The sequence below is a fragment of the Pleurodeles waltl genome, chromosome 11 (genome assembly GCF_031143425.1).
Source record: "Pleurodeles waltl isolate 20211129_DDA chromosome 11, aPleWal1.hap1.20221129, whole genome shotgun sequence".
In the NCBI taxonomy this organism is placed as follows: domain Eukaryota; kingdom Metazoa; phylum Chordata; class Amphibia; order Caudata; family Salamandridae; genus Pleurodeles; species Pleurodeles waltl.
The window spans coordinates 529,126,330-529,144,417 of record NC_090450.1 but is presented as its reverse complement, the minus strand read 5'-3'; the positions used below and the strand labels follow the sequence as shown (position 1 = coordinate 529,144,417).

Sequence of the window (18,088 nt, the reverse complement as noted above, 5' to 3'; positions counted from 1 at the left end):
GCTTGCTTCCTTAAAGCAGGCTCAAAACCATCTTGGTTCACTCATTTGCTTAACTGGCCTTCCCAACACCCTCCACTCACAGGTTATATATGCTGCCTGTTAGAGCAACGTAGCAATGCTGCACTAGTGGTGGCCTCAGTAGCAGTCTCACCTTACATTAACCTTGTAACAAGACTGGTCTTGTCTAAAAGAAGCAGACATCTGTTTGGGATATATGTAGTCATTCAATCAGGGAGTTTAAAATAGGTATTTCATAGTCACAGTCAGTGACATTTCAAGTTGCATAATTCCCAGCCTCATCTCAAGTGGAGGAATTCTGCTAAATGGTGAAAGGGAAACATATGCCTATTCAATACAAAAAACATTTAAATCAGGTCCTAAATACAAACAGAAGAATCCTCAGAGGAAGCTAGAAGATTCATGCAGTGGTTCACATAAAATCTAATTAAATAAATCCAAAGGGAGCATCAGGAGTCTGACACCCGAGGAACTGCTTAACAATACAAATACAAAGAATTGAGGACTGTCAGTGAAATCATCCGGGTATAAATTATATTACAAATAAGTTATCACATTTTCAGGACCAAACTACAGAAAGTCGCAATACAAAAATACTTACGTCTGCCAATTTGGCAAGATACTTTTCAAAGTGCACAAGGTTAAGATGGCCGCTTTCATTAATGTATCCTAAAATAAAAGAAAAACAGATCATTTAGGAATTAATGCAATCTACCCAAGTGGTCAGCACACAGCGTGCAGCACTGTACTGTTTTCTCATCAAGAGCGATCAGTGCAAGAACAGACACACTGACTTACTAAATTTGAACTGTGCTGCTTCGTTCTTGGTCGTGGTAAATACCTGCCTTGTATATGCAATACAAATACAAACATTCAGCACCCAAAACATTCTAATAACTCAATTTATTTCTCTTCTTCAGAAATGGAAATGCCTGTAGCATCTTTATGATGGATCTGGGGTATTTTTATGAATACCATTTCATTTCACAGGAAGTCATTGTGAATCACAAAAAGCAAGAGTCGAGATTATGTCCCAGCACTCAAATACTGGCATGAACTATGATGCCATTTCACATCGACTGAGTGACAAGGGATGCAGCACTGAAAAGTTGTGTACCTATCAATAAACCTGTCTGCAGTGAATGCTCTTTTTCCATGGCAATTCCTAATCACCGAAATATTTTCAGCTTTAGATGCGAAACATGAACATCATTAGTTAACTCATGCAACTATGACTGCAGACCACAAGAACAACTATGGTTATTCGGTTTAGGAGAGTAGAACGGTCATGAAAAGTATTTGCATTTTGAATACTTTACCTCCTAGCTGAGGCAAGATACTGATGTATGTTTTATATAGCAGCGGCAATGCATCATGGTTAATATGTAAATGAGGTAGATGAGGGATAAAATCATTGCCAACAAGAAAGCCCATTAATATCCAATCATCAATTATCCTTTCAGGATCATATTTAAAGGGAATCTTGTCCTGTTGCCAAAAAAAAGACAAAGATAATGTCACAGCCTTATCTCAACAACATTGTTCACCAGAACTTTAAAACAATGAGCAAATGCGTACTTTCAATGACGAGAATTCGTAGTCGATGTATTCTCTCATTAAAGACAAGTGGAGAAGGTGAAATGTGGTTTCTTCAGGTGCAGAAATTCTGTAAACATACAAAAAACAAAATCAAATATTTCAAGCTAATAACTTTAAAAATGTCAACCAAATGGATATATCTTAATAATCTAATCTATAGCTACTGCCTAGAATTTTAGACTATATTTATAATTTTGACTTCAGTAACTAGAGGCTTGCAGGATCTGTTAAACTCAAAGAGTAGAGGTCCCTCAACGCAATACACCATTTAGTTGATTTTTGGATCAGCAAGCAGAATTGTCCTTTAGAAAACATTAAAGCTGATACGCCAGATGTAACTAATACTACAACCCATGATGGCCAATGTATCATAGCACGCCCCATTAGAAACATTCTTCTTTAGTTTTTAAGCACTGGTAAGACATTCCTCAGCTCAATATATCCATTCATAACATGCCAAGTACAAGAATGCAATGCCAAGTAGTAAACAACAAAGGGTTCAGGAAATGAAAGAAATAAGCAAAAATGGGCTCATAAGAATAGTAGCACAAATGTAATTTCTCCTGTGGTAGGCTTGCTAACGTTGCTATGCTGACATACACTATAAACGAGAGGTATCCCCAAATGTGCTTTAAATCACAGTGTGGTTCAAGTCTCTGAACCTATTTTGCAGCTAGTCAACATTACTGGCCTACTTTGCAAAAAGAAGATTTGCCTAATAAGAGAAGGGTCTTTTTAAATGTACATCCAGGTTTCATATGAAAGACTAGTCTGTTGTCTTCATTTATTGCATAATGTAGTCAAATTCATTATTCAGCACAAATAATGATACCATAATAGTGAAGGTTTTAAAGCTAAAACGTCCTCCAAAATGTGCAGGCCAGTTTCTTTAGGAGTTATAAACGATGATTCAGACCTAGGAACACACAACAAATGTTTGAGGAAACAAGCCCCCTCTGTCTGAAGGGATATGCTGGGTGTATAACCGCATAGTCCTCTCCCATAGGCAGCAGTTGATACACGTCTCGCTCGCTTTGTATATTTCGATCATCTCCTTAACTGGCTGACTACCAATTTAATGGAAGCACCTAAATACTCCCTCACATATTCAACTCAATTTCAGCTCAGTATCGGAGACTTGTTGCAGGATCCAGTGTTAGAAAATAAAATCCCTCAATATCAAAAGGAATTTACACTAGCAGTCGGGAACCCTCATTATAGAGAAGGTCCTACATTTGTGCACCTTTTTCCCCGCACACCATTTCAGATGTTTTTTTTCTTGTTCATTTTCATTCTCCTAAATGCCATAAAGTGCCCAAAGGTGTCCATTAATATTTGTAGATTAATCAGCGTCCTAGACAACAGGACGGCCTCGTTGGCGTACAACAAGATTGGTACAGAGCGGCCAATGACAATAGGTGCAACAGCTTGCTAAGTCTGTAGGGTGTCATTCACCCCATTAATGTAAAGTGAAAACAGGAATGGTGCCAGTACGCACCCTTGTCTAATACCCCTCTTGATCTTAAAAAGGGGGAAACATTCCCCATCGAGGTCATACCGCACCATATCCTGGAAGCTTTCATATAACCTTACAAGAAAGCTAATACTATTCATTAAGGAACCCAGAGAATCCAAAAGTAGACCAGAGTATTGCATGGTCCACCACATCAAAGGCACTAATTAAAGTAAACAAAACACAAATAGAGACCCCCAGTTTTAGCTTTAGTGTGCTTCCCTATAAGTAGTTCAAGGTTTACACATTGCTATGCAGTCCCCCCCGTCCTCTCCTAACTGTATTTCCACTATGATGGAATTATTTTCAGCCCAGTTTTCCAGCCTTTGAAGGAGTACCCTTCCCATCAGTTTAGCTGAAGAACCCAGGAGGAAAATAGGCCAATAACATTTCGGGTCAGATTTATTACCCTTTTTAAAAATGGTGGTTATAGTTGAAAAAGCTCAGGAGAGGGGGAAATCGAGCCCTCAGCAGCTGCATTGAGTACCCTAGTCAGAATGGGACCCTAGAATTCCTCCTCAGCTTTACAAGCATCTGTTGGGACCCCATCTGATCCTGGGGCTTTCCTTCCGGCACTCACACTCATGGCGAGAAGAACCTCCTCTAAAGTGATGTGTAATGGGACCTGATACTTGATTGATACTCCCTTGACCTCTACTGGCTATTCATCTACCATATGGAAATCAAAGAAGTGGATATAGTGGATCACTTATGCATCATAAGAAACAAGTGGAGTGAGTTCACGTATAGAGTCAGCTTTTAAAAAAGAAGCATTTACTGTGCGCCAAAAAAAACCAAATCCTTAGCCTCAGAGACATTAGCCAAACTAAACCAAGCCTCCTCTTGCAATACTCTCTTCCTGGAGGCAAGGACCTTTTTATAGTTCTTGAATAGGTTCCTATTAGCTGAGCTCTCCCTGGGAGATTCAGGAAGAGCCTCCCTTAAATGTTTCGATGCCTGGGTGCATGAATGGTCAAACCACACTTGTTTTCCTGCCCTACCACTTTAATAGGTCTTGTAAGCAATGATTTTAGTGTCTCCGTGTTGTTCCCAAAAGCATTCAAAAACCCAACTTGATCTACCTCCTTTTCTAGACAACAGCTGAATTCATCAGAGTTCAAAGTAAACAATTCTCATAAAGCCTTACATGGGTCCATTCCTGCCCGTTTACTCTGGCTGCCATTAGGCATGACTGTAATGACATTGGTAACAATCGTATCACTTACAGTATCATGGGCCATAATTGAAAGTGAGATTATTATAGGATTGTGGTCACTCTCTGCTGTCTGGGATATATTAACAGAGCAAACCAAATCCTCATCAGTAGTAGAAATCAAAGTGTGATCAATGGTGGTATGTGCATCTCGGCCAATAAATGTAGGGTCAGTACACTAGTACCCACAAAGCTGGTTCACAAGAGTATAAGATTGTACTTAAAGATCAAAGAATCCAAGTTTTCCCTTAGTCACTGTGATCAAAGTGCAGTGCTCCAGCCCCCATAGCATCAATTACACCACAAACCCTTCTTGCCAGTAGGGAACATTTCTGGATAGTGAAATCACCCACCCAAAGAAATGTGTACTTCGAGTGAATCGTCTGCAAGAACTCCTCCAAACCTGCATCTAGGCCATACACAACTGAGCTATGAGATGAATAAAAAATGTTATTGTAGAAATTATTCACGACTAAGTCGTTCCTACTTTTAAATGATAGCCTGAGACGTTATACATAAGACAGAACAGTTGCAACCTTTCTGGGGGTGATAGAGAGCAAATTGGAGACCAGAATATGCAATCCCCTCCCTTTGGCCCACCCTGCATTAGATGGTATAGCTCCCATGTAAAAAGATGTAAACCCTTCAACATGAATAGGTTCCACACACCAGGTCTCCTGAATACAAATTACATAAAAATCTGAAATAATACGCCGTAAGTCTAGGGAGTTCAGTTTCATTCGAAGCTTACACACATTCCAGGACACAAATCTGCATTCTCCCCGGATACAATAACCAATACATGCCACCAATGGGCCTGGATGCTCAGAGACTTGCAGACTAAAAGACATGACTGATTCATTACGTTGATTGAACTTGGGGACCGCAGGATCAGATGGACACTTTACCCAATCAGACAATGGAATAGGTGAAATAATAGCATATAGTAGTCTTTCTACTGTAACAACCAACATCTGCAGATATTGAAAGGTTAAACAAAACAAAAAAGTAAACTGCACTCTTGACACAAATATGGTGTGATAACATTTGTATATGTGCACAGAAATTCACAATGGGAAACAGCAGACCAGGAAAAAAATGTACTGGTATCAACTAATCGTACCACTAATAAATAGGTACATATGTTGGCCTAAATATCATAATTTTTGCATGCACATCACAAATAATTTTAGTAATTGCATTTGAAACAGTGCTTTTCAGGTAGACTCACAGACTACTAAATACAAAACGCTTTTGAACTCGGACAAGCATGTTGATGAATGCCAGTTTACCTTTTTTGATTTTTCTTCCCACCAAATCGAACTTCTTCTCTTAAAAGCGAGAAATGAGTTTCATGACTGGTTAAACCAAGCATGATCTATTGAAGTAAAAAAACATATTTAAATATATTTTATTAACACTCATACTTAATACTTAACCTGAAAAATATAAGAAGAAAAATGAAGATGAAACACTCTTTTTGAACATCAGAAATATACGCGATGTCAAAGGTTCATAAACAAAAATAGCATTGAGTAAGTCTTCTGTAAAGACTTTATACTGCTTTGCCACCTCAATATAATCACAAATGACTTTGCACAGAAGGCGTGCACTGGTGGTAAGGTAGGACGTTTGGTCTTAGTATCATCAAGTTCAGTACTTTGTTTCATATTCAGAACTTCTGAACTCTACTCACCCAATTAGCCGATGTAACAGAGATTTGAATAGGACAAGTGTAAGATTCTCCAAACATGCCAAAAGTGGCTAGAAGTAAGTGTGTTGGCTACCAAATTTGACCAAGCAGAGAAAGTCCATAGTAGTCAGTCACCCGGAAGGAAATAAACAATCTGGTGAAACACGGAACTTGCAAATTGGCAAAGGTTTTGTGAAAGACCTGTACACCTCACTGAGCCAAGGGTGTTGATGATTTGAAGGCCTCATCCATCTAAGTTTCCAAATGTATTTACTTTCCAGAGGTAACAGAAGGAAGTGTGAGATCCATTAAGTAGATGTCATGGTTGAGGTTCTTATTGAAGGGTGGTTCGGTAGTAACAGTCATAAAGGGCCTGAAAGCCATCCGTCTTGCTAGAGTGTCATCATGACCCTTTCATCAGAAATGACCAGTTCTGTCACATATGCTTTTTCAATCCTGGATTTAGAGACCTGAATCCTGAAACAAGATGTAGAGCGGAGAGACATCTACGCACATTGATCTGAGGACTACAATAGCAATGTTTCTGTTGGGGACATCCTTTGGACTAAGGGGAGTAGTTGATGGGAACTGGGGAGAAGTATCAAATCTGTGAGCCTTTAAAAGCCAGCCCTGTTACCCCATCATGTGTATGGTTCCAGTAGCTTGAGATAGGGGACCACCATAATCAGGGACTCATGTTCTTGTTTCCAATATGCTCTTTTATCATGTTTCAGGTTGGATCATTCTCTCACAAGGAGAGGAGAAAGGAAAAAATGAGCCACAATCTTTACCTGATTCAATTTCAAAGTCACACAAACATAATACCAAAGGAGTTAGGGAGGTTCAGCTGATTTTATAATAGTAGAGGTTTCTAGGGTAGACCAAGCTATATAATCTAGGAAGCTGGCCATCTATGCAGTGTACCAAATGTAGGAGTACACTATGCAGATAGTACAGGATACCCTTATTGGCTGACAGAGTATAAAGTAATAACCCTAAATGCACTCTTTTTGTGGTATTGTGGGCGAGAAATTTAGGCTTATCAGAGGGTAGTACTAAGCATTTGTTGTACTCAGAGAGTCAATAAATGAGCTACACTCAAGAAGAGACAAATTTGGAAAAAATAACAGGTATTTTTTATAGTTATTTTAACACCAAGAACTTAATAACTGGGTAAGTACTTTTTAGTTTAGCAATTTTCCAAGCAAGTAAAATGTTACTCAAATGCGTTTTTATGCAGTAATGCTTTCCTATGTAGAAAGAAACATATACTGCATACAGGTATTTGCAAACAATTCTCAGGGGTCCCCTTCAGGAGTTAAAGTGCTAGGGACCAATGTCCAAAGTACCACCAGCAGTACAGGATTAGCTGCCATGGAGTTTCCGGGTGCAGAGGTGCTGGACGGGTTGGTAGCCTTGCGTGCTACACCATAGGAAAAAAGGGGGCATACAGATACATGGTTATTGGGGGGGGGGGACTTTTAGCCAAGCCCTTGAGCTCCTAACAGGGGACTCAGTTTGTGGGGAGTCTTGGGAGCAGGGGAGCACCATCGGTTGTCGGGGACCCAGGCCGAGGAGCTAGGGTGAAGAGAGTTTTGGTCGGCTGGTGCCAATGCGCGAAGGAACCCACGATTCTCAGTTAGACCAGCAAGGAGGGACAAAAAAGGACAATTGTCCCACTCTCTGTGCTTGCCTCTGTGGTACCGATATCCCTCGTCAGCTGGTTGGTCTTTGCAGTGTTGGAGTCCAGACTGAACTAAAAAAAAGCTTTAGTTGCAGCAAGGGGTCCGATATCCTCCGATATTGGTGCAGGACGGCTCAGATTGGTCCTGGCGTCTTCTCACTTGGTGGGGAGACAGATCTGACCTCCGGGAGCACGATGACCTCCTCCTGGATGGCTGCTGCATCAGTGAACTCGGGAAACAGGAGAGCAGTAAACCGGACCTTGTCGTCGGTGCCTGCAGGGCAGGGGCTACTCCACTTCAAGGGAGATGCAGACGGCTTGGCGAAGTGCTGGAGGCCCTAGGAGGCTTTTGGAGAATGGCCAGCTGCAGGACGAGTGAGGTTGTCGTGACTGTCAGGACAAGAGCAGGTAGGCAGGCAGGGTTTGGTGGCAAAGTCCACCAGCAGTCTGCAGTTCTGGTTTCTTTGGCTCTTTTTTGCCCTCTTCTTTCTTCAGTCAGACGAATGTGAGCTCCTGTGTCAGGGGGTTACCTAAATAATTAAGGGGCGTTTTGACGAGTATAAAGGTAGTAACCAATTGGCTACTTAACCACATGGTTGACTACACCCCTATCTGACCACTTCTTGTCGGGAGTGGGCATTACTCTGTCCCAGATGTCCTAGTTCTACCAAAAGAAAGATGGTGAAATCCTTCTTTCGTGAAGCATATCAGGCTGTCCACCTTAGGGGTGTGACCAGCCTGATGGTGCAACATACCTCCTTGCATAGCTAATTTCCTTCCTGTCCTGGTGCCAAATGGGCGCCAGGGCAGGGGGTAGCATATCCCAGGTTTGGGGGAAGTGGGTTGCATATCAAAGGAGGCAGGTACTTTGAAGTCCCTTGCCTTGGTATGCCATTCACTCGCCATTCAGCCGGAGGAGATGATAACATTCTCCTCCAGAGCAGGCGTAGTTTCTGGCCTCTGAGATCATGGGCTCTCATCTCCAGAGGGTAAGAAACTTTTCTGTGGTGGTAAGCTGGTCGTTACCAGTCAGCCATCACACAAAGTCTGGTAGGTTGCAGGAGGCACATCTAAGGCACCCTATGGCTGCATGTCATAATAAATCCAATACTGGCATCAGTATGGATTTATTAAGATTTATTAAAATGAGGTGTTTGATACCAAACACCATGAGTTTCAGTGAAGCCAATCTGTAGCTGGGTAACTCGTAATGACAAGTGCCCAGGACATACCTTAAGATGTCTTCCCTGTTCACTGTAATATTTAGAAATCGAACTAGACATTACAGGGGCACATCTGCTCATCCAGATGTGTCCTCAAATCCAATATAATGGACCCTGCATTAGAGCTCGAAGGCCTGCTGTAAGGGTGACATACATAATAGATGCAGTGATCTGGGGCATGGCACACAATCAATGTCTTCATTCGTGGGTTGCACCGTAAGACGCAGTCTGCAACAGCAGGCTCTGTGTAATTTGTAGGGGGGGAGGTCCCTTAGGATGACAATACATACTACAGCCCTTAGGGACCCTGTTTAAAACCCAGGCTCTTGGTAACAGGGGTACCATTTACTAGGGACTTAATTGGTACTAAAGGGTCACACGTCTTCAATGAACAAGGTGAGCAAAACGAGCCTCTTCAGAGGGCAGAAATGAACACTATCTAGAGCACTAAATCAACACACTTTGCTAGTATTCAGAGACACTGTCTAGGAAAGCAAATGATGCCTTAAGGCAGCAGCTTTTGGATATTAATGCCTGGATTAAACGTTTTCCATCAGAGATGACAGCAGAGTTAACTAGGAGGCATGAGGAGGATCTGCAGAGAGAAAGTAATGTATATAGAAGCATTGTTTTGCAAGCTTCATAGATAAGAGCTGCATGAGACTGAAACACAAAATGACCGGCCTATCAAATTTATACGATGTTGGTACCCTAGCCACACTGATAAAAGCAAGGTAATTCTTCTTTTGACACCGTGTTTTTTTTTTTTTCACTGAAACGTCATTCTCTACTAATGATGAAACTGGACATTATCTGGGAAGAAAATATTATAAAAGCAGCCTTTAAGGCAGACAAGGCACGGTGGTGTTTGGAATCTAAAATAATTATTGTGCTCCCTTGAATGGATGAAAAAAAGAGAGTAACAAAGGGCACAACAATTGGCTTTTATTTTTTTATGGCAGCAACTACAGAGAGATTTGCGTCTCACCTATGCTGTAGGATCTGAGCCATGGCCAGACCAGAGATCGTTGCACTGGAGCTTATCCAACTTTGGGATCCTTCAAAAGCACAGGAGTAGTTAGGCATGAACCCCTGGACAAAATCCAGCATGCTTTGACCTTCGAGGAGTAGATGAAATGTGGTCTTTTAAAAGGTTATAAGCCGCTGAATCAACTTTGTCTGCACTTCCACTTCGTACCTCACTTATAATGCTTAATTGTACTACAGTAGACATGAGCCTACTTTTAGAATCTGAATTTCTGCTCATATCACAAAGAGGTCCCTCAGCCATTATTCTTGAACCCACAGTGCTCCGGACTGTACATCTACACTCATTTACCATAATGTTACTTACTCTGATTGCTTAACAGTGGCTCTAATGGTTATGCCCATATTACTTCTGGGTAGACCACGCACTGCATATGAAGAACTATCCCATCTGTGGACCTCCCTCTTCAACCCTCAATGCTGGAAACTTCAATCTCTACTTTTAAATTCTCTAGTGAAATAATTTGTTTGAGTCTTTGTGCCAGATAAATTGTACTTTTGTTACTGCACTTGTAAAAAGAGGACGTAGTAAACAAGTGCAATGTATATCACTTTTTGCACTGAGAAGCATTTCCAAGCAAAGAAAACTGTAAGCACACTGGCATTTTAATGTTCTGCAACTCACATTTCACTGCAAATGGAAAACTGTGAAACTTGGAATGCTTCACATGTGCTATCGTTGATGTAAGGTTTAGCGTCCCAATGTTATATTGCTAAACCTAAGGAAACAACTATAAAACCCAGAGACAATAACCAATAATATAGAGGTGAGCATTTGAAGGTAACGTGCATTATAGATAGAGAAGATATGGTAAGAAAAAGGAAAAATGAAACAGAAGAGAAAAGGGAAAAGGAAAAGCTAAAGAATACATATTAAAGGTAAACAGACAGTGTATGTCCAGATTATCTACATGTAAAAACCTAATCATGAAACACCTGCATTCCACTTGCTCAGTCTATGATCAGTACGGAGGACAACAACCTATTAAAGTTTAATGCACTCCTAAAACCTCAATTTTTCATACTCTCTAATGTAAAAAAAAAAATGTATGCATTACATCCATTTTAAATCCTTACTTACCAAATCGGCATCTAAACCATAAAGACAATGCCTTGTGTTTGGATTGTAATCTGGCCTTGCTTTCTCTGATCTGATAAATTCCATGATTTTGTGTTCTCCTTCGCCAGGAGTCTGCAAACACAAAAGGAAACTGTTCAGAAACAAGAATGTATAGCAGTCTATCCCAGGAACTACCTCAACTTTTTTTCCCTTTTTAGCAGTTCAGAAACAAGCAGATACCCCCAGTCGAGAAAAAATAAACTGAGTGATGAAGGGAACTGCCACTGAAAACCAATATAAACAGAATATATGGTTGCCCCAAGTAGAAATTTACAGACACCTTGCTCCATCTACTTAGATAGGATATTAATGAATGAGGAAATAAAAATAACCATGAAACAGGTTCGCAGAACCATTAAATTACAGACAAAGTAAGATGCAAAAAGCCTGAAAACTCTACAAGTGCATCCGATTGTGATGTTATCAGCGATGCAATCAATGTTGCATGCAAGATTGGGTCAAATGCTCTATGTTTCTGTGTGTTTTTGTGGGTTCCATAACACTGATATTACCTTGCCTTTTTATAGTGTAGCAATCTGTAACTCACACTGTACACTTTCATACTTTGGGCTACTTTTCTGTAGTCTCTTCACATGTTAAGTTCAGAATGACAAATATGGCAAAATGCAGATACACTGACCTCATGGCCTGACAAGTAGACCAACACGCCCTGCCAAGACTTGTCTGTGGAAATCTTCATATTTACAAAATACTTCAAGTGTTCGTGCAGTCGGGCCATGAATTCTGTGCCTAGAAATAAAATTATCTTCTGGTCAAGTTCATGTCATCTCTACTCAGCTAAAATACAACAAACAGATGTAATGGAAAGGGTGAAAGGAATATTTGAAATGTTAAAGAATCTCAATGACACACAGTTATAATTATTGAAAGGGAAGTGTGTGTGTGTGTACACAAACAAATCTGACACTACAATGATACAAATGGGTGTGGGAGGTAAATTGGTGTTTTATCTAAAGTTAAATTCGATAATTAAACACATTAGTAAGTATGGTCATGCTTTATAAAACATTCAACATGCATCTTAATTAGAATGTGTGGTTTTGCAGGGAAGAGAGGCTGGTCATTTGGAAGTCACAAACTGCAGCATTTTCTACTTCAGCAGGAGGTGTTCTGATTCCACCAAAGATGTTCCTTTTCTAGCTTGACTAACCCTTAGATAAGCTTGGTTATTGAAAGATCTTTTAACCACATCAGCAGTTTGCTTATAACAAACTCTAATTCAAACTATATTTCTTCCAATAAAACATTCAACTGAATACACACAACAATCGCAACTGTTTGAATTTAGGGGCAAACAGAAGGCAGCACAATGTTGGATTACAAATGACCAAGAAGGCAGATTAGTAGAAGTCGAGGTTTGTGATCCTCCGCCTTGCACTTGGGCTCTAATTTCACTCAGGTCACATATGAAACAAAGTTGAACAAGCCAGTAGAATTATGGAGCATTCTATCAAGTAGTAAATATAAAGATAAAACTTAACAAGGAAAACGAAATTCTATCCATACATTACTTTAGATTATGCTCTATTAAAGTTTAAATTTTACAATTAACAAGGCATGAAAGAACTCTTTGCTGGCACTCACATTTCAGAAAATCTAGTTTACATGAGGCCCTATCATGGGCTTACTTTAGATGTAATAAGATAGGAGCGAACGTTTCAGACAGGTTAAAGAAACACAGTTTGTTGGATCAGACAAGACTTCAAAAGTGGTCATGAAACATGACCTTCAACTTGGGAAATCAAATGCTAACCTGGAACCTGCAGATTAAAAACAGACTTCAGCAACTAATACAAAGTCCATAATCCACCTTAATAGAGAATTAAAGATAACATTTAGGCTTATCTACCTCAAATTGCAAGATAATTATAGTTGTTACATTAAAAACATTTATGCTTACTTAAAAATGCCAAAATAAAGGGGAAACACATATTGGCTGGACACCAGTCTAACAGGTTGTTCACTGTATTTAGGTTCAATTGATTCATCACCAAATCACACGGACACCTATGAACTAAATTCTTAAATTCTGAGTTGTGTCTCTTAAAAGCCCTTGTATAATTCACTGCTAGAAAGGTGTGTTCTGTGGTGGGAGCGGACAAAGATCAAAAATAGCATTTTAGGGGTTCTCCTCAGTAACAGTCTATGTGTTGCTTTTCACTCCATGGTAGCCATATGGGAGTCTTCTTCATGAAAGATTGGGAAATTTAAGGTCCTGGAAAAGCAGGAATAAATTCACAGATCACAGTATTATTCATGTTACCATGCAAGAAGGCAATAGTACAGGAAATTGAGAGGTGGGTGAATTTTGCTACATGCTGGGGAAATCTACCCTGGACAAAGGAATGAGCTGATTAGCTCTTCCACCTACCATATAGTACAAGTTGTGATGGGTTTGCCTAAGTAGGAGGAAGGAATGATATACATGCAGGCTGTGTGTCCACTATGAACACCACCTACTTACACAAATGAGACAATTGGGTTGAAATGCACACCACCAATCTAGTAAAAAAACAGTTTAATACGCATACATCCTTCAGCATGCCAAACAAAATAAAATATACAGGAGCTCAGTTATGGGGACTGGATGGACTGATAAGCAATCTTCCAAAAGGATAAAAGTGTTTAAAAAGGGCATGGGACCTTAGACTACAATCATGTTGCAACCACTGCAAGTCATTTTACACTCCAAGTAGAGAATGCAATATTATTCAAAAAGGGTTACACAATGTGCATCTCCCTAACAAAACAAGAAAATTATATAGAGCACCTTCCAGTGAGCTTGTAAGACTGACAAGCTCACTGGAGAAAACAAAACAGTAAAGTCGAGAAAATATGCACCGGGAGAGTGGTACAGCTTTACAAAGTCATGCTGAAGCCTGTAACCTATGCGCCTCAATTTAACCTGTTGAAGCAAAACTCCCCTTACAGCCCTACTGTGTAAACTCTTTCATTTAATTAACCTATCACCAACTCTCCACTGTCTCTGGGCACAGCTCTGAAAAGGTAAATTATGTGATTTATCACACTTTGAAATGCCTTGAGGCTTCTTTCTTTGTGCATTAGGTTTGATCTTCAAAATCAGAGTAGGTCCACAATTTTAGCCCTACTTTTACACCAGATTCATTCAGCCTGTCCGCCCATTCCATGTAGAAAGTTAACTGTATGAGACAGGTTCAGGCTTTTTGGAAATCTAGTTAACAATGAACAGTGGGATCATTTTTGTCAGGATTTCTTGGAAAGACAGGAACTCTAATCTGGGTCTGTCAAATCCTTTAGTATTATTAATTTGTGTAGACAGATAATCAGCTTTTGGCATCCAACTTTCAAGCTACTCTGTTTAATCGTCTATATCTGTCATTCCATTTTTTGCTGCCAAGGATTTCTTTCCTTCCCTCTAACCATGTTGTTGGACTTGTGCAAATGGAGAAAAATATTAGCATCACAATCAGGAGACGCAAGGCTTAAACAGTTTGGTAAGAGATTCGGTCAGTGTTCTCTTGCAATATAGCAGCTGGAAGTACATGAAGCTGTGGAAACATTTTACAGCGATCAGGAGCAGATGATCCATGCTTTGCTCGATTCAGTCTCTGGTATTCTAATTCTTGTAACCAATTACACCTATTGATTTGATTTTTATGGAATTTTGAGCATTAATGAACATCACCTGTAAAGTATTTATTGAGCAACGAGGAACATCATCACATCACATCACATGAAACAATTTAAATGGAATACTGTTGTCAATATATTGAAGAAGAGCAAACAACACTTCCCTGTGGGACTAAACATCCAATCTACATATCCCCATTTCAAATCCTACATAGTAGCAGTTACCCTGAAAATCTGGTATGGCTTCTGCACTCTTACACCAACAATGCACACCCCTAAATATTTTGGGGTTGCCCGTCAGCCGGAAAGAAAACTACACGTAGGTAAAACAGGAATACACAAATTCTACCCAAGTTGGTGTTGCATGGTCAAAACCACCACTTCTGTCAAGGAACCTAAAGATTCTCTAGGGGAAAAACAAGATGAAGGAAACTAAAGCACAAAGTTATTTCTCACCTGGAGTAATGCAGTTGGAATCAAATCGAGCTTCTGTAGGTAGTGTTTCACCTTTTTCAATTGCCTTTTTTATTTTGTCTTCTGCCTCTTTCGCAGACCTACCAATTAAAATCACATTATTTACATTGGATAAATCCCTAGGTAACTGGACACATCTGCATATTTCAAATGTTTCAAAAACAGCTACTCTGTATAATGTTTCCTTACAGTGTCTGGAGCATTTAATCTCTGCTTTAAGTCATGTTTTTTTCCTTGCTCTCCAAATGCTCTCAATTGAAAATCAGGGATGAACAAGGTGATAGTACTCACTGCCTCCTTCAGCCCGTCAGAGAAAGTATATAAATATTAGGTCAGCTGGGTCAGAAAATTGTGCAAGACAAAGCCGTGACTTGTGCCTGGTGGATAGCACATATGTATACATATGCCTACCTACATACATATGTGCATTGCAGTTTGGCTGACATTTTGCCTGGACAGCATCAGTCATGGTGCTCTTTAGAATGCCAACCAAGACCCTGGAGCATTTTGATGACCTCGATGAAGAGGCAGATTTTACAGAATTTCGTATAGGCTGTGTTCTCTAGAACATAGTCAGAGGGGTTTGAGCCAAGGAACTAACCTAGTTACTGAACTGAAGATTCCATGTGTGCAACTTTCTAATTCCGTCCCCTTATTGATGCAATATGAAATCAGATAATATCAATCCTACTTGCATAAGGAGAGCCGTCTGATAATTTTCCTGAAGTTAATAAGACTCCAAGTTTAAAACTGGCCCTTAGTACACTCTGTACAATAAGCTATCTCATAATATATCCAAACTGTTCAACAAAGACCAGTGAACATCTGTTTTGCTAGAAAATGGTCAAACTAAATATTTAGGCCTGGACTAATGATCAATCAGCTTTATTGGCCCATTTAACTTACTGGTCTCAATACTGTATTTGTAACAAGTAAAGGAAGACAGACCTGCAGAAAATCATGTGCAGAAAGAAAAGAGGTTCATAAAAGAAAGCATGTTTTCTTGCTCATCCTCCACTGAGACTTCAGATGGAGGTGAGCTTCACTCTTCCACAAGCAAGTGATCCCCTTTGCAAGCTCGATGCAGATTTTCTAATAGATCAGGAAGCATTGGAACATTGGACACTGGTAACGAATTCCACACTGGCATGTTGATGCTTCCACCCCTATTGATACCAACAATATGAATACCACTATTACTGATCACTTCAAACACAATAACTCATGTGCATTTCCTTTATCTGGCACCTAGCATCTATCTCTACACCCCTATCACAGGAAGGGAACATGATGGATATGTAATGAAAATATAGAAAGAGTACTGCTTAAGTCAGGGGAAGAATGAAAAGGCATGTAGGAGACACAGGGATTAGTCCAGGTGTGTGTTAATAATTTGTGAAACACATATGGGTCTCTTTCCTTTTGTAATTCATATAATTGGCCTTTTCAGGTAAGGGGTCCAGTGATGGGCATTGAAAATAAACATAGATGTATTTTCAGAGAAGGGGGTGCACTAGTTCACAGCTAGTCTTTATGAAGCATTAATAGCCAAATGTACAGCTAAGTGCCTTATTCCTGAACAAATCTTAGAAGAAGATATTCTAATGGGTTAGTACCCCGATAATTAGTGGTTTGACCTTATTCCCTTTTACCCCTCTGTAGGGTAGGTGTTGGTGATCATGCACATATCAGCTCAAGTGGAGACATGTTTAATGAGTAGGCAAATTACTGGGTCAAGAAGTAGTGCCTGAGGTCGGGGCATGGAGGCCTGGGTGAAGGATATTACAACTGTGTAATTTCAAAAGGGCCCCAATCATCCTCAGTTTACCTAATGATTTGAATACTGCAATACAAAATCAAAAACAATCTTGTTTTCCGGCCTAAAATGTCATCTCCTCCTGCACCATACTGGTCTTTCTTCTCCCTCCTGCACCCTCTATTTATCGATCCCTTATTCTAACCACCCTAACACCAGTATGATGAGCCCTCATTACAGCTATTCTCACACTCAACTGTAATCACCCTTCTACTCCTGATGTCTCTCCCTCTACTTTGTCCTTCTGTCAACATCCTCTGCTACACACCAACCCCTTCAACCCTCTGCATCCCTTCTTCTGTTCCATCATTGGATATGACCCCTCCATCTCACACTGTGTTCACCTTCTCTTGTCTGTACTATAGCCCCTATCACGCTCCTCATTTATCTACTTTCTCTTGTGCTTGTGTCTCTATTTCTTCCTCCCACTCACTCATTGTCTCTTTCCATCCTGTCCTCCCCTTCTTTTACTCCACACCCACCACATCATAGACAGCTAAAAATTACATCATCAACCTGGTCTCACAAATTTACTTCTGCTTTCATACTTTCAGCTAGGAAGGTTCAAGATTCTCATACACAATGGACTCGTGACAGTGTCAGCATCCAGGATCCCAAGGAGATTTACCATCCTATAAACAGTTGTTCTCGTGCCAGCTTTTTGGATTGTGGCCCATGTAGACTAGCATATCGGTCTTGCATACAAGTACTAAGAGGATTAGAATCTCGCTAATGGAGTTGCAGCACAGAAATAAGGGTGTACACCACTGACCTCTTTCCATCAAGATCTTATTTATGGGCAGGTTATTGCAACCCAACAGTCTTTTCAGGTTGATAGATAATGTAGCTACATTTACAGCGCAAGATTATTTCTTGTGGTGTACATTTCAGGCCATGTTATGCTTTTTCATGCCAGCAGACCTGCATAAGTTTAAGTTGTTTCTTTTATCTAGACGTGATTTTAGAATAACTTTTTTTTGGGCAAAAATCCACCTATTGAATGCTGAAGACAGGTCCAATAGGATAAGCAGGGATAACGCAACCTTGTCTGCAGC

The 18,088-nt window shown here is 40.1% G+C and overlaps 1 protein-coding gene across 1 annotated transcript in view; it reads right to left on the bottom strand.

Moving 5' to 3' along the window:
• XRN1 (5'-3' exoribonuclease 1) overlaps positions 1 to 18,088 on the bottom strand; it is an 838,379-nt gene that overhangs the window by 793,397 nt on the left and 26,894 nt on the right. Inside the window, exons 3-9 of the mRNA XM_069213922.1 lie at positions 15,200 to 15,297; positions 11,751 to 11,860; positions 11,072 to 11,182; positions 5,636 to 5,721; positions 1,597 to 1,684; positions 1,338 to 1,506; positions 620 to 687 (exon numbers count right to left, since the gene is read on the bottom strand). Of these exons, the coding sequence (XP_069070023.1) occupies positions 620 to 687; positions 1,338 to 1,506; positions 1,597 to 1,684; positions 5,636 to 5,721; positions 11,072 to 11,182; positions 11,751 to 11,860; positions 15,200 to 15,297 (730 nt within the window). The remainder of the gene's footprint in view (positions 1 to 619; positions 688 to 1,337; positions 1,507 to 1,596; positions 1,685 to 5,635; positions 5,722 to 11,071; positions 11,183 to 11,750; positions 11,861 to 15,199; positions 15,298 to 18,088) is intronic.